Below are 23,974 nucleotides of genomic sequence, written 5' to 3' on the forward strand. Positions count from 1 at the left end.
GTTCGGATCCTCCTGAATGTGGGTTTCGCCCGGACCTTCGCCCACTGAGCAGCATCACCACAAGGTTAACAGCATCCATGTGGAGACTCCCAGGGTCTGGGCATGGGATTTACACAAGGGTATGCCAAAACAGGGGTGGGAAGGACAGGAGGAGAGTGCTCCATTTATTTACTTACTTATTTTAGCAGAAAGTGAAACAGAGCGCCTCACTCAGAGGAGCTGGAAATGAAACACGGCCAGTTAAAAGCCCAGCCAGCACACTCAGTTTCACTCCCAAGCCCCCTAATAAATGTCCTTTCTTTTACAGCCCTGCTAAATGATGTGCTGCATGCTATGGGGCTTGCTAGGAGGTATCTGTACCCTGGCCAGCTGCTCTCGTTTCTGAGAATTAGGTAACAGCATCCAGTCCAAACAGTAGGGCTTTAACCCAGTCACGAAATTTTTGGTGCTATAAAAAGATGAAAGCAGGGTCCCCCCGCTTTGGGCAGCTAACTCTTTCCAGGTGACTTCGCCCTCCCTCTGCCTTTGGCAGAGCTGTCTTTCATTTCCAGGGGATTTCAGCCCCATCCAGCAGTCCTGGCAGATGCTGCCGCCTGCCTGGGTCAGGCCTGTTTTTCCATTAAAGCAGGCTGGATCGGGCCACTGGCACCCCAGCAGCAGCACGGGTGGGCTGGGGCCTGGCAGACGCCTTTGGGAAAGGGCCCAGCCATGCCCACAGCCCCCAGCCCACCGAAACCCTCACCCCCAGGCCCAACGTGGGAGGACACCCGCCGTGGGTGGGTTTTGCAGGCCCTGATGCTGGCTGTGATGCACCAGGCCCCGCCAAGCACAGGGGCTGGAGGTGGTGGTGCTTTCCTCATGCCTCCACCGGCGTTGGTTGGGCCTTGGCTTCCAGGAGAACACAATCAGTATTTGCCAACCTACGTGAATTAACCCAGCCTGTAAATACGGGCATGAATTCACTCCTTAGGAGCGGTGGTTACGGAAGCCACATGCTGAAAAGTCTTGCCAGCTGTGCTGCACGATGCCGCGGGTTAAGGCAGCTCCCATGAGCTAAAAGCATTCTCCTCTGGTCCATGCTGCTGGGAGAACTGGTGTGGTATACATCACCTTGGGAACTTCCCTCACACTAATCCTTTGTCCTCCGCACTGTTCACATGTAAACACCTGGTAACTAGTCTGTAAGCACTTTTTCGTTTCTGTTTGCCAATGTTCCTGTAGTTGCTTCATACCTGGAGCATGACAGATTGAAACAGCTCCTTCCCTGCAGAGGGGCTCTCCAGGTTGGAACTTTGCTTGCTAATCTGCATGAAATCGTCTGTGATTGCCACCCATGTGCTCTGCAGGACCGTAAGCTTGTGCCAACATGCTTGGAGCCTGTGCCAGTAAGAAAGCCAGTTGTCTAAATCTCCATCCAGATTCCTTCCTTTCATATCCATTCACTCCTCCTGACAAACCTAAGCCAGACAGCCAAGGAGCAGGACTAAGCAGAGGGGCTACGGTTTCCTTCCCGTTCTCGAGAGATAAGGGGATGTCTGAAAATATGTTTATAAATACACAGAAAGCCGCAGCATTTGTATTTTCTGACATTTCAAATTAGTCCCTGCAAAATCCCAACAATTCCTGAGATACCAGGCCTGAAAACCCACTGCACGTTGCATTCATTGATGAACTCTGTGTGCTGCAGCCTGTGGCACACCAGGCACCGGGCTGAACAAGCCAGGCACAGTCTTGCTAGCTGACACGGTGGGGCTGGATCCCGGCTCAGAGAACAAACAAATTTTTCAGCAGGCACCAGCAGCGGCTCCAGAGGCGGGCTCCACGCACGGCTCACCACACACCTCTGTACAGGAACAGCTCACGGTGTACCTTGGCTGCTGCTCACAGCCTGCTGCCACCCTCCCACCCCCGACCGAAGCTGAGAGGTTGATGATTAAACCCCGAGATAACTGTGAGGTCAGTTTCGCTTTGATCTCTGAGAAATTCTCATCAAACCCTGCAAAGTTTATCTTGTTGCAAGCCTACCAAGTAATTACAAAGAGGAACAAATCACCACAGGCAAAGCTGATATGAGACACTTCCACTTATCTCTATCAAATTTCTTACCTTTTTCTATTTAATCCTCATCCAAACGTGCTTATTGCCAGAGAACCATGTGCATAGAAATTATCCAAGGGGAAAAAAGAAAAAAAAAAAAAAAGAACGAATGCTGTATGAAATGCATACAACCCCTATATTATTTCTAAAGCAACAGCAATATTAAGCATTGGCCCTACACAAGAGCCTGCATAGAGCCATAAGCAAGCAGTGCTTCATCAGCCCGCCCCATTTGTACTGCTGCCCTTCAGCTGGTTATCATGCTAATCTGGGACAGGAACACCAATGCGTTTGAAATTTCAACACTTTCTACAAAATCTCGAAATCTCCAAGCTGTTCTGGCTCCTGATGTGTGATTTGGGAGGTTTGTTTGGGGCTTGCAGTAGCTCTAGGACCTCGTGCAACACAGGCCAGGCAGCACAGCAATGTACAGACGTGCAACCTTGGGCCTGAGGCTGTACAACAACCCCATGAGGTGGACGGCCAGGACAATTTGAGATGTGCATGGCAGGGAGGTGGAGGAAACCACCACATCTCCATCCTGAAGCATATGCCTTCAGACTCTCAGCTCTGGTATCTAATATCAAAGCAAGTTTTTCTTAGCAAGGCAATAGCTTTCCAAGGTAACCTTATTCTAGGGTGAGCGCCAAGATTTATGGATAGTGGGACAATTTGCATCAGCAGAAGGACTCACTGAATGTTAAATGCACTGGCCGGCACAGGAACTTCTCATCTCTGAAAGACTTTGCATCGCATGTGGATGTCTCTGGAATCCTAGAAGCAGACCATGCAAATATGCAAAGCTATAATAACGAGGAGTAAAATGTAAATAGATAGCTTATATCCTGTGTAACTATATAAAACCTGTTCTGTACAAGTGTTCTTTTCTATATACAGAGCAAACACCAGATTCAAGGACAAGCGGGGATAATGTGTTCAAATTACTTCCCAAGGAAATGAATGAGGAAATTCTTTTCATGTCAGTACTCGTCTTATAGATGTGTTTGGTTTCTCTGAAGGAAAGACCCGTCCAGATCTCTCCATGATCTGGCTTTCCACCATATCGAGACACACCACGCGCCGTTTATCTCTGCCGTTACCCACTGCCGCCTGCAAGACCAGAACAGAAGTTGCTGGTCTCCTCAATCAGATAGCAGCTCTTCTGTCCACCCATTTGTGTTGGACACCAGTCCAGAGAGGGAAAGAGGTGCTTGCCTTTCCGCAACAACTAGTGGGATCACCTCGGGCGGTTCCATGGCAAAACAAAAAAGTCTTCCTGCAGCAGGCAATGACAGGCACTGCTGGGATACCCAAAGCTGAGATAAGCCCTGCAGCGTCCTGACATCTGGTCTCCACCGGCGGGTAACAGCAGTGCCATAAATTTAATTGCATGCCATGTGAAAAGTACTTCCTTTTGTCTGTCTTAAAGTGCTGCTCATGCTGGCTGCTAGGATGCTTCTTGTTTGCGGGTAGCAGCAAATGGCCTGTTCCCTCCTCACCTCATCCGTGGTGTTTATGATCATAGCACTCTCCCTCTCACATCTGTTTGGGTTTCAATGCTGAAAACTCTAATGGATCCTCCAAATACAGAGATCTATCCTTGTTCCTTATCTTTGAGTCTGAGATGTCCTTTCCAGAAGGAACTGCATTCAGTCTGGGGGATGTGCAGGGACCATTCCTGCACAGCAGCACAACAGCCGGCACACTGTTTCATACCCTAGGCACCCTAAAAATAAAACTAGAACACTCTAGAACTGGCTAGGACCAAAATCTAGTGCTGCACTATCTGGAAGAGTCAGTTATAGTGGGAAAAAAAAAGTTAGTGCGTTCATCTCCCACAAGGCTCCCTGAATGAGAAAGGTGGGAGAGGTCCTTGGGATACAGGGGTCAACAGCCTTGAGTAAAAGGGATACTGGCCCACAGGCACGTTACCAGAAGTAGATATTTAACTAGATCCTACAAAATTTCCATACTGCCTGGAAAACCCTCCTTTCTGTATCTTCAGCTGTGTTTTGTTATCTCATTTTGAAAAGACAGTCACTTCAGGACAATCGTCTCTGTTTGCTCTGCCCCCCTTTACCTGGCAGCTGTGGATATTCTCTGTCCTTGACTCTCCTTGTTGTGCAGGAAGCGCGTGCTTCCCAGCTACCCAACACAGTCTGCAGAATAGAGGGATTTTTTTTTTTTAATTTTTTTTATTAAAACACAATTCATGCCATTATATGAGAAACTGATGTATCTTTAAAGTGTCCTTCAGAGGTCTGCTGTCAGGAGAGAGAGGTTTTTGCAGAAGGAAACAGCCCATTAAAGAAGGATTGCTGGTACATTACTTGTTAAAACCAAATGCTCCTAGGAAGCCTGCCTTGCATCTCCTCCACGGAGGCCACTGACAGTCACTGGGAGGCACTGGAAGGTACTGGGAGGCAGGTGGGAGACACCTTGAGCCCACGCCACACCAGAGTAGGAGCACGCTGAATGGTTCATGCTTGCGTGTTCCTTTCCAGAAGGTCTGTGGCTGTTCTCTTTCTCCTGTGGCTTGCCCCGTTACCCTGTAATTAGGGCTATGGTCGTATCTGCAGCATCTGAGAACCTCAGGATGACGACGGTGACTGCAGCAGGCAGGAGGAGGTTTAATGGGATATTCTGGGCTTTCAGTTACACCCACGCTACCCCGCTGAGGCCAGACAATTACTCTGGTGCAATTAGAGGCCAGCTGGGTTCTGTTTTCTTTCCCTGCAGTGCTCCCTCCCCCCAGACCCTTCACAGTGCTAACAATGACCTGCAATATTCCCCATTTACTGCCACGGGACCCTGCCTGCTCCTTCTCCCTATCAGTATCAGAGCTTCCCTGGGGAAACTGAGCCCAGTGTTGAAGTACAAAATGTCAGCTCTGCACTGTCAGTCTGCTTCTTGGCAATGGGTCGACTTCCACCTCACCTGAAATGTCCCAGCCAGCTGCTGAGGTCATATCTTGGTACCTCCCTTTTCTGTCTCCTCTGCCCCAAGCGCAGAAGTGTCGACACAAAAGTGTAGAAAGCTTTCTGGACGGCACATCCAGAGTCAGTTCTCATCTGAAATCGGACCCATCTCCAGACTGTGGTCCCTCTGAATTGAGGGGTCCTTTAGACTAAATGCACATTTTCGTTCCTGTGATGTGAAATACGATGTAACTTTTTCGTCTGCTGATTTACAGGTGATGCAAATTTGTCCCAAGGCTACAGAAGAGATGCACAAAACAGCTAAAGGAATCTAGTGTGTTACACTTACTGATGGCAGCCTGTTAAATACATAGCCAAGGAACTGCTTTCTGCTGGCACATACACTGCTGTCCCCTCACTGTGCCCAATAATTAAACAATTATAAAAAAAAAAATCTAGACTGAGTCTACACATGCTCTAGTAGATCCTTCCCTTTGAAGGGATGATTCTCCAAGGAAGACCTTCCTATTTTTAAGGCTCAGGCAGCTCTCACAAGTGGCTTATAGGGGAACATTTTTGTGGCCTGTGGCAGAGTATTATTTTAGTAGCTAGTAATAAGCAATAAGCTGCGGGCAGGAAAAGACTTCTATCTACCAGAGCTAGAACACAAAAACAAATATCTAAGTCAGGGTAGCCTGAGGAGCATCGCTTCTGCTCTTGATTCGTTTCATTTTGTGTAGGAACATTTCAAAAGAGGGATGAAGGAGACTGCCTGGATAAAGGATCGGTAGCCCTCAATCAATGCCAACTGGAAGCTGTAAAGATTAGATCCAAAAATATCATGAAGTCTCTGGAGGATACAGTTAGTTTCCTGACAAGCACACTGGATATTCTTGCACTTGTTCTAGCTATTTTTTTGTTGTTTCTTTCTTCCTTTCTCTCTTGATAGATTTAAGGTTGTTGATTTCTAGACTTGCCTTTGTGCAGTGATGACTTCAAAAACTAAACCTCATCACACAGTATACTCCAAAACTCCAAAAATCCATGACTCTCTGGTGCCACAGGCTGGAGATCAACATCAACTTCACGCAAATCACAAGATGGAGGTACATCTAACTCAGTATACAACCACCAGAGCCACCCATGTGATCTTTCCTTTTTACATGACAGGCCATGAATTTATGACCTTTTTCCTTTCTATTCAGGGTATCAAACTGAAAAGGCATCACTGAGCAAACTGGGAATAATGGAGGTTTCAGTAGCTGGGTACAACACCTAGAGAGGCACTACAGGAAGGTAAGGAAGGTTTGCTCACCTTCAGGAGAAGAAAAACCTTAAAACATTTTTTCTTTTTCTTTTTCTTTTTTTTTTCAGAAATTATGCACACACACACACACACAAAAAACAACAACAACAAAAAAAAACACTATGCCAGGCTAAAAAACTAACTGAACCAATATCACCTTCCTACAAGACCTGAGTTCCACATGCATGCTGCTGTAGGAATGGATGGACACCTCTCCACAGAGCACTCAACCTTGAATTCAGTCACTATATAATCCACCACAAGCCTTTGCACATTTTAAAGTCTGTGACACCATTCGCTTCCAGAAGATGCTCTTTCCACAGTTGGTGCTGTAGAAATAAATTAGCCTGTTACAGAAGCATCTGGTTTATATTTTTACACCTTTTCTAAAAACAGCTGTTCCTTCTAAACTGCACATAATTCATGGTCAACTTTTCAATTTTGTTTTGAAACTTTTGCTTTTAAGAATGGAGACCATGCAGGAGAGAAGTCCTCTCTACCTATTCATGAAGTGACACTTTGCTTCTCCCAAGGAGAACAGTAAGCATTCTCCCAAACAGAGCAAAAAACTGCCAGAACACAGAGCCAGATCAACAGGCCTGTAACTCATCACAAAATGTACAGTTTCCCTGCTGTTCTGCCATACAGGCTTCTTAATTGATGCAGGAATTATATATACTTTGAATAATGGTTATAAGCACCACAGCTGAAAAAGACTGCAAGACAGCAAAGTAAAACCATTTGGAGGAATTTATTCCATGTGTTAATAAAATAAAAAAAAATTAAAAAAAATAAAAATAAAAGTGAAAAAATGCAGCTTCCCTCTCTGTTTGACAAGTGTGCCCAAATGGAAATAATCTCATGCCTCTCACTGGTCAAGAGCTTGTAGCTTTAAATTTATCCTTTCAGTGACATGCAATTTATCCACAATGGGTATGGAGAATATCATTGTTACACATGGCAAGCCATGTGGACTGCAGAGGGTGTGCAGTTTTAGGCAGTAAGCCCAGAAGCTGAACCTGATGAGCCCTCACATAGCTTTTGTTGGACTGGTCCTATTTATGGCCTGGATCAATGTCACAGCAAATACCAATGAAAACTGAAAATTCCTCCTGCTCTGTAGCGTGTGTTACAGCTGTGCAGTACATGAAGGGAAAAACCATGGACGTCTCACTAATGTTGCCTACCATGCAGACCCCACAGATGTCAAATGCTCCGACAAGGGCCAAGAAATACATTCTTGGCACAGCTTAAGACTGCACCCTGCCTTTAGCTTTCATTGACATCAGTGGGAATTTCTGCACTTGAGGACAACTCTCAACGTTGCTGAAGGCAATAGCTGTTCTCCTATTTATTTCCACAGCAGAGATCGTTTGGTAAAGCTGGATAAAACCCCTTAGCTATTTCAGCCAACATCTTGTCAATAAGGTTCATCCTCTGAATATGTGAAGGAACTGCGAGTCACATAAGCAAGTGAAAACTTCTGTTCTACCACAGCCCTGAATCCTGAATTCATCCAGCAACCTTTCGGCCACAGAATCATTTTATTCATTGGTACAGCAATCAACAGGAAATTTGTATAAATATTGACCTGTCCTTTGGCAAGCTACTACTTCATTTATATACTGCAGTATATAAATGCTCTTCTACTCCAGGGTTAGCAGAAGTGCTCGTTATCAAAACAGATAATGCAGCGATTAAACTGCTAGTTAGAAAAAATGATTAAGTTAGAAAATGAATACAAAACTGCTGGCCAGAAATGCTGTCTCCAGGAAATTAAAAACACATTTCTTGGCAAGCGGCCGAGATGATAATATCGCTCCTCTATCTCAGTGGACATGTTACCTCTTGTAGCCACCACCAAATGTACGTGAGCAACAGGAATTCATCCTCACATGCCAATTTTAACAGGGCCAGCAAACAGGCCATTGTTCATTTCTTTTGCTTTGCAGAGTGCTGTGGAGAAGGCTTCCATGGTCCCCTCCTCCCCTGCCCACTCACTGCTGTCAGCAGCCACCTCTGTTGTCCTCATGTTTCTGCCCCTAATGGATTTTGCCTTTTAAGGAGAGAAAACATTTCACCATCACTTGTCCAAATGCACATGGGTTTGCCCTGAACTTGGAGCAAAAGGAGGGAAAAAGAAAAAAGAAAAAAAAAAAAAAAAGTCTGAATGGACAGGCTTTTTCAACCCTTTCAATTAAAATCCTGACCCAGTTCTGGGTATGAAGGCTCATTAAATGATGAGAGTTCACTGGTTCATCACATGAATGTAGGGGCCCGAAGCCCACTCCAGGAGAGGGAGCAGGCTGCTGGGATCAGGAAGAGTGCAGAGGACCCTCGCCTCCCTCCCAGTCCCTGGCTGACATCAGAAGCAACCAAAAGATCAGTTCCCCTAAGAAAACCCTTCACTGCCTTCCATTTTGTGACCAGAGCCACACCAGAAATTTCCCCTAAAACCATTGCTCAAGTTATTTACACTTCGCTTTGAAAATAACAAAGCTTTCAAAGTATTTCCACTTTGCTTTAAAAGTAATAAATAGAGGCCAGTACTGCAAAGGTTGAGGAAAAACCTCATGGAGAGAAGAACAATCTGGGAAATCAAAACAGTAGCATTTTTCATGCTGTTTTGCCCTGGGCTGCAGAAACCAGCCAAGAAGCAGGACTGCAAGGCACCTCACCAGTGCAAACACGGGGGCCAAGGCTGTCATCAGCTGTTTGAGCTGGTGGACCCAGCGCAGAGGGTCTCATATATGTGAGACTCGCTGCTGTTTCTGGGCACTGCTTCACCAAGTCATTTAAAAGCATGTCAGAGTGTACCTGTGATCACAGAGGGTGCCTTGCCAAAGCTGGATGCCTCCACACTTTGAACTAATTGCAGGACTAGAGCTGAACTCATTAAAATGGAAGCTCACAACAGAAAATTAGAAACTTCTTTCAGATATCAGGGCCCGCCTGATCTTGATTTAGCTAGGTGTAAATATTTGCGCAGTTCTTTGAATGGGCATTTGCTTCAGGATTAAATATTCATAGTTAACAAGCCATGTAAGTCATTTTATTTTAATATTAAGCCACACTATGCAGGGTGGTAACTCCAGTGAGTGGTAACAGCAGGTTTTAAGGAAAAATGTTGTAGCGCTATTACAGAGAAGCAGAAAACAGCGTGTTTTCCTAAGTTTTATGAAAACAGGGCCCTAATGAATGCTCAGAGAAGGCCAACTGAACTGTGATTTTCCTGCATTGAGTTGTTTTAATTTATTATTGACATGGATCTATTTTAACATGCTGATGCTAAGGGGGTATAAAGGAAGGAATACTAAAAATAATGATAACCTGGGTGAGCCAGCCTATAAAAGAGGTGTGCAAGGGGTTGAGCATGTGTGTGTGCACACGCATGCATACACGGTTATGTGAGTAGGTCTGTATTTTAAATATTCATGAGAGTTGATCCAAAATACCGTGAGGGGAAGAGATCTGTGTACACAGTAAGCTGTAGTCAGGATTATTACCTTTGGATTTTGGGAGCCAAAAAAGTAAAACAAACATGCATCAGTCTAGTTTGGGTGGTAGCCTGAAACAAGGTGTATTATATGGGTGCCCTACCAGAAAAACCAAGGCGAGCCCAGAGAACAGCATTGCTTTGTGAACACAACACATGGAGGGAACATGAAGGGATAGGTTGTACGGGAGCACTGAGATGCCATTGATTAATTAAGAACTAATCTTTTTCCTTTTAAAAAGAGCACACAGAGACTCTCCTTTGCAAGTAGGATATTTGGGGGATTAATTTGCCTTTCCTTGAATTAACATTCGTCTGTATAATTCTGGAGACAGGGACAAAACAAGGTATCAACCTTCACAGGCCATATTTCGGTGCAGTTCCAGCCCACTTTAAGATTCCCTTACCCAGTCTAGCAGATCCAAGCAATAAAGCCCTAGTGCCTGTGGCTCTTCTGCATGGAATGGGGGGGCCTACCAGCATGGCAATGAGCAATTTCCTTAGTCATTTCTTGATTAGTTTTCAGCCACTCCCTCAGCAGTGGAGCCAAATCAGAACCTAGGTCCAAGGCTGTACTGAGCCACACCTGAGTACCGTCTGCCTGCCTCATCACTCTGAGCTGAGAAGAAACACAGTCCTGAATCTAGATTAGGAACAGCTACCTTCCTGTATTTAGCTATTTAAGGAATTTCGAACATACTTGAAGTCTGTACATGTAAATATTAGAAAAAGAAAGGAAAATGAATGCATTCTTTAGGAAAACAGCAAGTCTACAGTAATTTGTAGACAGATCTAATACACCTGACCCTCCTTCCAGAAGAATGTCAATGGTCCTTTTAGAAACGGGATTGTGCCCTGAATAACCCCTGATAGTCTCGGGCCAAATGTAACTGTAACAATCTTTTGAAGCTTGTTAGGCAAACAGACCTTCTCTTCACTTTTTGCATTATTTCATTCTGAAAATGAAACAAAAAAGAGTTCATCTACTGACTTGGTCATTCCTCTTCCCACTCTGCAAAACTTTGCTTAACCCAACTTCTCTTTCAGGATCCAGGAACCATGAATGCTTCATTGCCTACATTTGGTTGCCCCTGCCATCCATTGGTCTCAGCACTATGAAACTGGCTATGATTTATACCAGAGAGCAAACATCTTCCGTAAACAAAATAAGGATACTGAGCACATAAAGACCAGAAACTGAAAAATCAATCTGGTGTTCAGTTTAGCGGGCAGAAAATGTGTAAGTCCTCAAAAAGAACAGCTCTGTTTAGGTGAAGAATCAACCAATTCAGATGGAAAATCAGAGGGAAATGGAAGGGACACACACATAAAGCTGCACCGTTTGGAGCTGCAGCTGGCTCCAACCAGGTTCCTTGCAGCCAGTTTCCAGAGCCATCAGCTTCCTACTAGTTCAATCCACAAGCCATAGTGTATAACCCATGACAGTTCTGGTGAGACCTTCCAAACAAGAAACAAGCTGCCCTCTTGGAAAGCTTCAGTCCAAAGGGAAAATCAGTAGACAGATTTTGGAGTCCCTACTCAGACAAATTTCCCACCAGAGCCACAGCAGCCATAGCCAATGATTCTTTCACCATCCACCAGCAATGGACAAACTTCCTGTTTCTCACTGTAATTTCCTTTCCTTTCCCTTCTTCTGCCGCTTGAGTCACCCTAGGGTGATTTTGTCCACGTCAAGCTGGTACTTCAGCTTCATACAAGTTAATTGTGTATGCTTGCAAGGTCAGTGCAAAGAGCTGGATGCCGGTGCAAGCTCTACTCACCTTCCACGACCACTGTCGCAGGTTTCGAATAGGCTGTGCCGAGGCTGTTTTTGGCTACACACCGATACTGCCCCGCATCTTCTCTCTGAACATTGTGGATCCTTAAATTCCCCGAGTCCAGAACAGCAATGCGAGCATTCTCCTGGCAGAGGAAGAAGGGACCGAGGTGAGGGCTTTACGTACATCCCGTCCACAAACAGCACCAAATGTCCACTTGCAAAGGTTGGGCTTGCGTGCGTAAAAATGATTTGTGCTGCCCTGCAACTGAAGAATTTGGGGACAGCTCTTCCCGCTCAGCACTGTTACAATATACTGGCCCATGCTTATTTTTGCAGACCAGTAAATTACAGCTTTCATAGGGCCCTCAATCTTAGCCAAGCTGCTCCCTAGATCTTATTTATGAAAATACTCACAAATGTATTTTGCAGCATTTGGCCATGCTTAGTAGTAATAAAAGTAATGTAAAATATAGACGCTGAAAATATTTTGTTTATAGACAGAATTATGGTGAATGCTGGCATTTATGAGATGAGCCAAGTATTTTCCAAATGCTTTCTTCCCAGCAAGTAGAATTTGGAAAAGCTGCAAGTTATGATAATATTTTATCACAGTACCTTTAGCAAATAGCCAGCAATACTGAAATTTCATTCTCTATTCACCTTTACAACGGTTTCTCCTTTGATCCATGAAACAGAAGGTTTTGGATTTCCCATTGTTGTGCATGGAAGAACAGCCTTTAACCCTTCTATGATTTCCACATTCAGAGGTGGCCGGGTTATTTTCGGTCCTAAAATTTGAAAAGGCAAAAATTAAACTTGAACTGAAGGTAAGAGATACAAGAATAGGTCAAATTCAGAAATGTCAACAAAATCTCTTATTGCTTTCTCTGTATATTGCTGTAGCTAAAGGATAGACAGGCCTTGGTAGGGCATGAGCTGCTTTGACAAGTAAAAGCTTTCTTAAGTGGAGCATTCAGAGTGTCAGTATATGGACTCAAAAGCACCTATCTTGCATGGGTCATTTATTTTCAGGAGTGGAGTTTGACAGTCATTTGAATTAGGGTCTGGGCCGAAATCCAGATCCAGATAAAAGTATTTCCAATATTGAAGAATGTTTGCATTCCAGGTTTTGACATTTTTTCAGCATAAACAATGCCTTGTGTGAAAGCTCATATATGGGGTGAATTGGTTTTGAAATGGTTTTAATTTGACATTGTCTCTAGGTCACCAAGAAGGGCATGTAAACTCAATTAATGTTGCTAACTGAAGAATTAATGACCATGCCAGTAAAAAGCAGAAAGGATCCTTACAGAGAGGAAAAAAAAAAAATAAAACTCCCTTAAAGTTAATGTGGGGCAAATTTAAATTTCTTTTACCCAAAGAGACTGTGTTTACAGTAAAAAAGATCTCCACCTCAGCATTTTGGGAGATCTGAGTTTTGCTTCTCTGGAGCACTACCATACCAGCAGAAAATCATATTTCAAAGAGCAATACCTGCCTGCAGGCGACTGGGGGCTGAGAGCCTCAGGACTGCCCAATCCGAAGCATCAGGCTCACAAGCACAAACAAGCCCTTTTATACAAACAGGTGTTTCAGCCCTCCTTTGTGGAGGGCTCATCATTTGTGTAAATGAACACAGTCACGTGAGTTCAGCTTGACCAGGCCCAAAGCGTGCATGGCCTTTTGCAAAACCAGGCCCCTGCTCCCCAAAGGGGATGATGAGATTTACACAATGATGCTCCAGACCTTTCAAGACTTCACTTAAGAACATCTGAACAGTGTGTACTCGCTTTTACCATCCTTAGCCACAGATCTGATTGGTGACATCTGGTGTCTAAAATTCACAGGGGATTTAAGCAGTGTTGCAACAAAGGGCCAATCTATCAAGCTGTGCTGCTTTTACAAGTTTTGTTCAACAGGCGTTCATCAAAGAATTATTTTTTTTTAATCCCCTGCTACACAAACAGTCCTGGTGCCATTCAAAGTGCCACGGATGGCACGTCCCAAAGACATGGTGTGACATGCCATGTCTTTCCCCAGGGGCCTGCAGCTGGCCAGGCTCATGCACAGCCCTTTGTGGAAGGTGGGTCACCCTGAGCTCTGCTCGGGCTCTCAGCTGCACCTTCACACTGTGCCTTCCCCTGCTGCCAGCTGTCTCGTCCTCATCTTTAGGTGAATTTATATTTTAAGGCACAAGAACTGCAATTTTTCCCCCAAACCATAGGCCGAGCACCACAGTCAGATGATCCTGGCGAGGAGATATTGCTGTCAGCTCCGCTGCCTTCCCACTTACGCATCTTCACTTGCAGAGCCCCACAGCTCTGGGCGGCCACGCCGACCCCGTTGTCCGCCGTGCAGCAATACACCCCATCGTCGCTGTCCTCCACGCTGAGGATGGTCAGGAGCTGCCCGTTCCTCTGTATGCTGTACCGGGTGTCGAACAGCCTGCAGGGCACAGCATGGGTGGTTGGAGAGGGCACTGCACCTGTGTCCACAGACCGGTGGCACCACAAAGTTGTACCTCCCATTTACAGACAAATAAAAATAATTTGCAGACAAATAAAGACAAATAAAAGCACCGAGAACATCAGGACGGGGCTTAATAATTGGTTTGGTCCTCGCTCAGCCATGCAGCTCCTGATGGACACCAGCATGGTGTCGATGCTGCCTCCAGCAGATGTCTGGGAAAGCAAGGAGGGCTCACTCTCTGGCACCCTATCTGGCACAAGTAACCTTAATCCAGGTGGGTCCTGTTTTAGGTACAATCACCCAGTGCAAGGAAGGACTGCCTGTGCAGGAAATGGCTGTGGCTGAAGCTTTTTAAAGAAACTTTCTTCAGAATTTTTGTTTTCCGTGAAAGGTATGATTTTCTGGCAATATTTTGATTGTTTGTGAAAAAGAAAAGACAGCAACCAAAACCCAAGCATTTTTATCTCCGTCTATTTTGTGTCTGGGAGCATTTTTGCTTATTTGTTTGAAACTATAGAAGTGTTGTTGTTATGGGGGAAAAAAAAAAAAAAAAGAGAGAGAGAGAGAGAAAGAAAGAAATGTACTGAAGAAAATAATCCATCTAAAGATTAGAAGATGTAAGGATAGCTATAATTTAATGACAGCAGGATTTAACCTGGGGACTTCTGAGAAGTCCAGAAAAGCCTTGAAGTCTGATCAGCAAAGGTACGGGATTTTGCAGAGAAATCTACAGATCAAAGACAAATTCTAAATGAGAGTATGCTGTGTGTGCATGTGCATGTTAGAGAGAGAGAGAGAGAGAAGCACAGATGGTGAGAAAGCAGAGGACTGCTCTCTGATTTTCGTTGCAAAACTGGAAAAATACAGTAAAACCTTAGAGGAAGAAAATCTGCATAATATTTCATAAGTTCCTCCATGTTTGACTTTCACACCGTCGCTGTTTTTTGGAAGGACTTTCATGCAATTCACTCCAACAAGTAGTAGCAAAATCACTAGAGGACTGTCTCCCAAGCTGTCACAAATAAAATACCTGAAGCCTAAGGATGTCCCCTTTCATCTTTCACTGCTGAAAAACATAAACACCAGCTACTGCATAGTCTGCGTGTGCCACTCGCCGTGTTACAGGCTGAGGTCAGCCCAGGACACACCAGGCTACTTGCACAAGTTTTGACACCAAAAGGAACATGTAAAGGAGCTTCCAGAAAAATAGTGCTGACAATAGCCTCTGTCCTGGCACTACTCCCGTTGAAGCCGAATGTTTACACACCACATTGTTTTGAAGGTTAGCTGAGCTGTCTGTTCGGGGTGCTTGGACCTTGGCAACAGAAGAAAATTTCATAAGTAAAATAACTATCAGTTATTTATTGCTTGCTGTAGTTGGCCCCTTTGAAGTCTGACAGATACACACACATAAATATATTTATACTTTTTTCCAGAAAAAAAAAAAAAAAGTCCCCTGATCTGATCTTTTTCTATTGTGAAATACTTTCATCCACGTTTTTGGAAAATAACAAAGATAGATATTGCCTTGTCTTTGGCCCAAGCTTGTGTATTCACTAGCACCAACTATTAATGCCAGCACTGATTTGGGAAAGTGATGTAGTTGTTGCTATTCATGTTGCTTCAGAATGATGTCTCAAATGTGGGAAAGCAATGAAGCAGCTGGGCTCTCCAGGAGAGCTTTTTGATTGGTATTTTGCTATTGAGCCATTGTGTCTCAGAGAAAATGGGATGGATTTAGAAAGGTGTGTTGGGCTTCTGGAAGTGCAGACTGGGGCAAAAATTAACACTTTTTCATATGATCCTACAACAGAAGAGTGAAATTTTAAAGGTCTTGGGGTTAAAAAGGCATGTCATCTCCATGGCCCTGCATGAATGGCTTCCTCTGCCAGTTTGGATTTTCAGGCATGGTGTCATGAATGGAAAAGGAATTTGGAGGAATGTGACCTAATGTGGAAATAACATCTGTGGAAACTTGGACCTCCACCCTACATCAAAAGTGTTAGGAACAGGGCTTTGATGAGGTTCTGTTGCAGGCAATAAATCAGATTTCTGAAGGCAATACATGCAGAAATCCTTTTTTTTTTTTTTTTTTTTTTTTTTTTCTTTTCCTATTCTAAAATGGGCTTCCTAGCAGCAAAACTTCTTCCTGCTAATGGCTTGTTTGGAGTCTCCTGAACTGTGCTGAAGGGTGCTCTTGGTCTGCAACCCCAACAGGGGGAACCATACTGAAGCTGACTATCTGCATTACATGGAGATCAGCCTTGGAGAACAGAACTGCGTTATGTAGAGATCATTCTGTAATTTTCCATTACAGAGACAGTCACTAACAGCAGTCAAGAAGAAGAAACTGATGTGAAGCCATCTGGCAAATATGAATTGGTTTCAGAGTTGGAAGACTGGGTGCAGTTTGCTTTGCTTGAGCCTGTCTTCAGCAACGGGCCTACAGCAATGGTAGTAACTTCCTTAACATGTTTCCAAGGCTGCCTTTTTCAGAGGCACTTCAATGCCTGGACATTAACATCTGGCAGTTCACAACACAGAGATGCAGAAGCAAAGAATGGCATGATACAACCCCTTTTGTGCAGTTTCCAAGCACACTGCAGAAACTCAGGCAGCAAGTCTGGCAACGATGCTCTGTTTAAATATTATACGGCATCCTTTGTAAAGGAGCAAACTGAGGAACAGAGAGAGAATTGCACCATGAGCAGCTGAAGAACAAATTCCTTGCATTACTCACAGCAGAAACCGACTGTCTCCAACTCAAAGTGTGAAGCTGCAAAGGACAGATACTTCAAACATAACCAGAGCTGAGATTCAGAGAAAATTCAAGGCCACATAATAGTGTTATCGACACAGATACACTGAAAACAAGCCCAGGTGGCCAAGAAAATGGCTTTTCACATTCACTTTAAGAAAGCACATAGCACAGCAAGAGCTCAGGCTCCCTGCCCTGAGTACTGACAGCAGATTTCTCATTCTGTTATTGCCAACCACATGCCTGAGCAGTCCCCAGAGTGCTCTTATCACTCCTTAAGAAACACAGATTCACTAATAATTACAGACCTCTTCCCCCACCGCAGACCCACCTCCAGATGCCACCTTTGTCATGAAAAAAAGCACCACATGTTTCGGAAGGAGACCCTGGAGCAGGCCAGGCGGCCCCCTACCTGATGGGAATGCTGTTGCGTGTCCATGTGATCTCTGGCTCTGGGTACGACTCCACCACGCACACGAACTTGGCGACGTCCTCCACCAGCGCGTCCACAGTTTCCAGGGGAGTGCTGATAAAGGGGGCTGCACAAAGGAGAAGAAAATATGAAAACCTCTCACTGACCCCAGAGGGAGGTGGCCAAGGCAGAGGTGTCCCTGCAGGTCACCAGATGGCTCCTTGCTTCATGCAGCCTTCACATGCTTGCTGTAAGTGAGGTCCCCCTGCCTTTGCTACCTGCAGTCTGCTGTCATTGACCACATGCTTTGAATTTTCCCCTCTGCTTTCTCCACAGGGTACAAGACACCCTGGTATACAAGATGGGAGTTTTTCCAAAACCAGACTCCTAAAGGCCCATCAGTTCTTCCAGATATACGGCATGACTACTGCACACCCTGTCTTTTTCTCACCTTTTCTAACCAAGTAGCACCAGGGTTAAAAGTGCAATAGCTGTGTCTGACACTTATTATCGCAGACCTGTCATCATGCATTATTTGAATGTATCTTTAGAAACATTTTCCATCACCCTGGTAAAAGTCTCTAAGCAGGACTGCAAAGGATCAAAGGGTATGCCTAGTGAATCACTCTCCCTGCTCATGGTATGCATTGCAGCCTTTGCATCCCAAGACACATGAATGACTTCTAATGTATGGCTGCAAGGGACATGCATCCAATATTTGTTGGGCTGAATTTCATTGACAGCTGTGCTGACATGAACTAGTTTCATACCATGTCCCTGAAACACCACCTTGCAAATGCTCAGCGGATGCAAGAATCTTCCTGTTCCTTTCTTCCTATAGCAGTATCTGGCATACAGTCTGTTTTTTCACAGGAAAATCCTTCCGATACTGTATCTGCTGACTGTCCTCAGTAAAACAAGATTTAGGTACAGGAAAAAAAAAAAAAAAAAAAAAAAAAAAAAAAAAAAAAAAAAACGAATTTAACCTTCCTCTTTTAAAAAAATGGTTAAATAAAAGGAATTCCAGTATAAGTGAATGATAATAATAGAAAGCATTTACCTTAATTCTTTTTTAATTATCATGGGGGTAAAATTAGATTGTCATTGGTGTTCATTTGGAACGAAGCTAGGGCAAAAAATTATGGACTTCCAGTAACAGGTTTATGCAAAAGTCCTGACACTTTTGAACTGTCATCAGAACAAACATGTCTCAATAATCATTTCTAGATTATATGACTTCAGATTGCAAAGCGGGTAATTGCTGTACTTATACAGAAAGATCTTAAAGCTACAGTTAACGTAGCACTAATGATTATACTATCTAAATGTTAATTAAAACACATCTCTGTCAGATTCACTATTTGAGATCACTGTCTCAAATTGTAACAGGCTGCAATTTATTGGGTCATTTTAGGTCACACTAGATAGAAGTAGTATCTATATGTCATCCCGGATGAATCCCACTCTAGCAAAACCAAGTGGAAAATTTTCAGAAAGCCTAAATTTTCCTGTAACTGGCAGCTGTTTTAGGAGAATAACTTGCACCGATGGTTATCCTGTCTACTTCAAAGGAGATGTTGTTATTTCATGACAGACTTTATGAGGTTTTGGTGGAATTAAGCCTGACTGAAATGGAGTTTTATGATCTAATTTTATATTGTATGTTTTTATTGCTGTTGTCCACATGCCTTGATCTTAGGAATGATGCTTTTTTAACCCTGAGAAATGTAAATTCTTACATTAACTAAAATTCAAAGCAACCAGTTTTATAATTGCATTGTCACAATGAGAACGGCCACTTGAATAAAAAAGTTAGATTCGCACTGTCCACAATCCTTTATCACCTGTAGTAAAAAACAGGAGAGGAACATTGTTTTACACCTACCACCCTAAACTCTACGGCCTCGAAGAATGACCGTGATAACAACAGCAGTGTGCAATCTTCTCATTTCATCTTTTTCATTTCCTATCCTAAAATTAAAATGTGGGGCCAGCAGGGAAGGCGAAGGCAGTACTCCTTTCACTTTGTGCGATGGGAGTGGGACAGAAACCCAAAAGTCGTGTGGCGTGGTGTATCTTCAGGGCGTAGGGAGCGGTGGAGCGCACCGCCATTTTGTCAACCTGCAGCAAGGGAGCCCCAAAATGGCCGAGGTGCTGCCTCCTTACAAGAGGCGTCAGAAAAGCTCAGGTACTGGCGTCGCTCTCAGTCTTCTCAGGAGAGCAGTCAAAACTTACGACGCCTTTATGACCAGATTTTAATGCAGGGAAATAAAATCAAAACAGTACAATATATATTTATCGGTATATAGAAGTGGCCCCTGACCTTTCCGTGTGCGTGCGTTGGGGCTCTCTGACATTTTTAGGTAGCCATGTGGGATTAGATAACACCGAAAATCAATTAAGCTATACATCTGCAAAGCCGCTCTGGTGCCATTTTTCTGGATGTCAGCTGTAGTTACCCAAGATAGCAAAATGAACCAAAGGGCAGTCACGGGGCCTGTGGGAAAGCCAAATCCCACACCGCCCCCCACCCACCAGAAGCCACCAGGTTATTTGGTTTGGTGTCTGAATTCACACTTTTAAAACAAGAGACGCCAAGCCAACAAAGCCTCCCCTGCAGCGTCACAGGCTCCTCTGGCCTACAACCATGCTCAGGGGTGCTTCCAGCAGGGCCTCTGTGGGGTACCCCTGGGCTGCACTCGCACACGCAGCCTCTCTCCAGGGACGTGGCAATGCAGCTGCCTGTGATGTTTTAGGAACAGATGCCTATCTCCTCACTGCACTGTGCCGCCAGGGTGGGAAGCAATCACCTCCCTCTTTGGTTTTCTTGTCCCTCCAGTCCCACGCTATCACCACTTGGAACAACGGCGGGGTACGCCAACGTATGTTACTGCCTTGGAAAGAAGCTGACATATTGATTTCAAAAGCTTTTATTAAAAGGAAATATTTTTTTCTTCCCATTTTTAGGCCAACCTGATTTCTAGCTTTGTTGTTTGTATTTATGTTTTCTCATCCGTACACCTGGATGAGAGCAGCAATGTGGGCCTAACTGGTGACTACCAATATCCTCCTTCAGGTAGGGTTTTTTTTGCTTTTTTTACTGAAGCTGCACATTTTCTGGCATGCTGAGAATGTCTCCTGACAGTGTGCAATCAATCCCTTTGTCCACAGCATTACCAGACGGCAAATCCAGAAAAACAGTGTTCCCCTTTGTACCTCAGGGACTTTTCTGAGCATATTATTTTTCAGTTCATGCATTGGCTAAAGGTATGTGTGTGCATGTCTGTGCAGGAGAGAAACTAGGTGTAGTAACACCCTGCTGCATGCAACAGAGAAGTTGCTTATTTGTATTTATACGTACGCCCTATACGGACCTTAAAGCGTCATCTTCAAGCTGTGTACCCCACAGGCAGACATAGGCAGGCGGGACAGCACCAGCCCTGGTCTCAGCAGCACTGCATCCCGCCAGCAGTGGAAACCTGTGAGCCCACACAGGACACGTCCATCCCACCCGCGCTGAACCCAAAGCTCTCCACTGCCCATTGCAATAGGTCTCGCTGCTATTCCTCAGCAATCAGTGAGAGACACGAATTATTCTCCCTGCTATCCAAAAAGCATCAAAGTGACCACGGGACAGACAGAGACAAAACCAGTACATTTTTGCCCATTTCAGGGAACACCACCCACCCCACCATTGCCAGAGATGCCTTCTCCTTTGCAAAACCTCCCTCAGCAGGAGCAGAGCAGGGTGTAAACCCTCCCAGCAAACCTTTCTGAAGTGTCTCGGCCAGGCTGAGGGCTGCCAGGGTGAGGACGTGCCCAAGGGGCACCACCAGCAGGTCTTTCATCCTTGGTCCGGAGAGTGTCCGGCGCTATCAGGCCAGGCAAGTGGAGCTCCCCAGCTGCATTTCGGATGGCAGTGTGCGAGCTGTGCTCCCCCGCTAATGACGGAGCCGAGTCTGTGACTCTAAGTATAATCAGGAATTCTCTGTCCCGGCGGTGGTGATGGACGTGGCCAGCTGGTGCGTATCCACTTCGGGCAGCGTGGAAATGTGGGGCTCGTGAAACAAGAGAAAGCAAATCCCTTCTGAATTCCTTCTAAGCAAACAGTGAGGAGTACAATGGGCGAGCACATTTCCAGGGCCATACATGACCCCAGCGCTGTAAAATTAGCAGGCTTTTCATTCAGCACCAAGTAAACGCTGTGGCTGAAAAATTGCTTGCCACAGGGTCTTCCTTCGGCTTTGCCCCCTCTTTCTCACTTTTTCCTCCTCTCTCTCACACTGTCTTATTATAACCCTTTAATGATTTGCTGCAATATATACCACCTGTTGCCCTGCTGATGGCATTTCTTTTCTTAACAAATATCTTCACTGCAGCGGGAGCGGTTGGCATTGGGGAGCTGTAAGAGCCCTCCTTTGCCAAGGCAGTTGTCCCCATTTGGGAGCTGCTGCAGAGCACTGGGGAAGCAGATCCTTGTTCTGAAACAGACTAAAACAAGGGAATAGCCACAGAAGGAGTGGCATTTGTACCCTGAGAGGAAAGGAGTATTCCACTTCAACATCAGCAGCTTCCCAGGGGATTTGGGCACAGGCAGAGGCAATGCTGGAAGAAAATACACAAGTTGGCTACTGGTGTTGTTAATCCGTCAGAAATACCTTTGCATCCATCTCCGTTTTAAGTGAAAGACTGAGAGTCAGAGCTTATTTTCTAGGAGGGTTTAAAGGAGCATTAGTCTTGAGGAGATCTCCTCAATGACTCAGTCTTGCCTGTTCCTATCCCATATGCATCATATGGTCTTTTTTAAAAATGTCTTTTGTGGTCCGTCTTTTTACTCTGTAAATATTTATATGAGCAGCATTTGCAATCAGTCTTATCCATGTAGAAAGGCTGATGTGGGGGCAACATCTGCATCAGGAGAAGAAAAAAAAAAAGATGAATAATTAGCTAGGGAGAATCTAATTGATGATGATGCCCTGGGAACATGACTCCAGATACTTTTCATCATGTTATCAGCAGAGCGGATGTGAGCTTGGCTCTGCAAAGCACTAAAAGGCCTCATCTGAGGAAAGGGAATGTGCAGTCATATCACAGTAAAAGGTGCTCTGAGATCTGTGGAATTTCCTTTACTTGATGAACCCCTCTGTTTCAGCCACCTACTAGCAGTCATTTCTGCAAAGAGCATGCACAGCTCAGAGGTGTCCCCTGTGAGGAGCAAATGAGTAAGGCTGGCAAGAGCTAAAGGTGCACAAATCCCAGCAGTTCGATATTACATGATAATGACAACATTAACTCAAGGGCATGCAGTGGCTGATTAAGAACAAGGATCCCCAGACAAGTGCACCTCTGAGCTTGAATAAAAGCAGAACCATACGTTCATATGTTACAGGTCTTCCAGAAAATCTGGAGCTAGCAACAACAACAAAGCAAAACAACAAGACAACAATGAAACAACAACAATCCTACCCAGAAAACAGAGGAATCCTGACTTATGGCTGAACTTACAAACATTTCTTTCACTTTCTTTAAGTTCAGTCACATCCAATTCATCTGCTCTGTAGAAATGCAATTTTTTATTTATATTTTTTTTCTTACATGGCAAAGTTTTCTCCATGGAGGGAATTGACCAAGGACCTCTACATCACCGATTCCCACTGGGCTGTGTTGCAAGAACTTTGAAACTGCACCGTCCCGTACAAGTCCAAGAATTAGTCTTTGCCTTTTGCTGGCTAATTACAGCATTTAGAAATGACATTGGCAGCGGTGGCTGTTACATATTGATACAAATTGCTTCTAACCTCTCATTTCCTCTGCTTTTTATTTTTTTTATAAAGGACTCCAGAGAGCTGAGCTGCTCTAAGCTGAAAGGGTTTGCATTTACACTGTAAATGTGAGCAGAGAGGATACACTTGTGCAGGGTGGAGTTATTTTCTTCTCCAGCTGCACGAGCTGGATGGCTGGTGGATAATACATACTGCAAGCTGTTTTTCATCCGGGTCCATCAAGGAAAGAAGTTTCTTCTTTCCATGCAAGGGGAGATGAGACTGAATAGAGTGAAATCAGGGGAACTGAAACACTGGGGACACCAAACTTCCTTTGCATCCAAGAATTTTTTCAGGCTTAGCTTATCAAAGTAAAATGTTCTTTAAATTTTTACTCAGAGTAGTTATTAGTGTGATGTTTTGTTTTGCTTTGCCTTGTTTGTGTGGTGTTTTTTGGTTTTTGGTTTTTGTTTTTTTTTCCCCTAACAAAGCTGAGATACATTCAGTATATGGCTAATTGTTGTTGTTGTCTTCAGTCATGCTGGTAAGCTTCTGCTGAGATGAGGTTCTGCACAGCCCCTAATGAAAAGCAGTCCCTGGTTTGCAGATACTGCAGTCCAAGCCTTATTCCCACAAAGACCCATCAGCCGAGCTCTCTGCACTGCAGAGGACTCCACAGGAAGTCCACACATGAAGTTCAGAACACAAAGACCAGGTGTGTTGTAATATTCATTCATCTTTTTCTGCCTCTGCAAGTTGTTTGTAAAGTAATTTTTAACAAACACAGTCAGCACTAAGCCGGTTTATCATGTCTGCATTTTGATGCGAAGTCAAATGGCCTTACTTTCCTTTGTCTCATTTTTATGAATAAAATAAAATAAAATAAAATAAAATAAAATAAAATAAAATAAAATAAAATAAAATAAAATAAAATAAAATAAAATAAAATAAAATAAAATAGTAACTCTTATATGGT

General features: G+C 44.3%; 1 protein-coding gene across 1 annotated transcript in view; it reads right to left on the reverse strand.

The window, feature by feature from the left end:
• The window catches only part of MUSK (muscle associated receptor tyrosine kinase), a 48,716-nt gene extending 27,541 nt beyond the window's left edge, over positions 1-21,175 (reverse strand). Inside the window, exons 1-5 of the mRNA XM_084305781.1 lie at positions 21,006-21,175; positions 17,237-17,363; positions 13,891-14,042; positions 12,258-12,385; positions 11,599-11,740 (exon numbers count right to left, since the gene is read on the reverse strand). Coding sequence (XP_084161907.1) covers positions 11,599-11,740; positions 12,258-12,385; positions 13,891-14,042; positions 17,237-17,363; positions 21,006-21,084 — 628 coding nt within the window. The 5' untranslated portion in view covers positions 21,085-21,175. The remainder of the gene's footprint in view (positions 1-11,598; positions 11,741-12,257; positions 12,386-13,890; positions 14,043-17,236; positions 17,364-21,005) is intronic.
• Between the last annotated feature and the right edge of the window lie 2,799 nt (positions 21,176-23,974).

This window comes from Netta rufina, assembly GCF_964035555.1.
Source record: "Netta rufina genome assembly, chromosome: Z".
NCBI classification, from domain to species: Eukaryota; Metazoa; Chordata; class Aves; order Anseriformes; family Anatidae; genus Netta; species Netta rufina.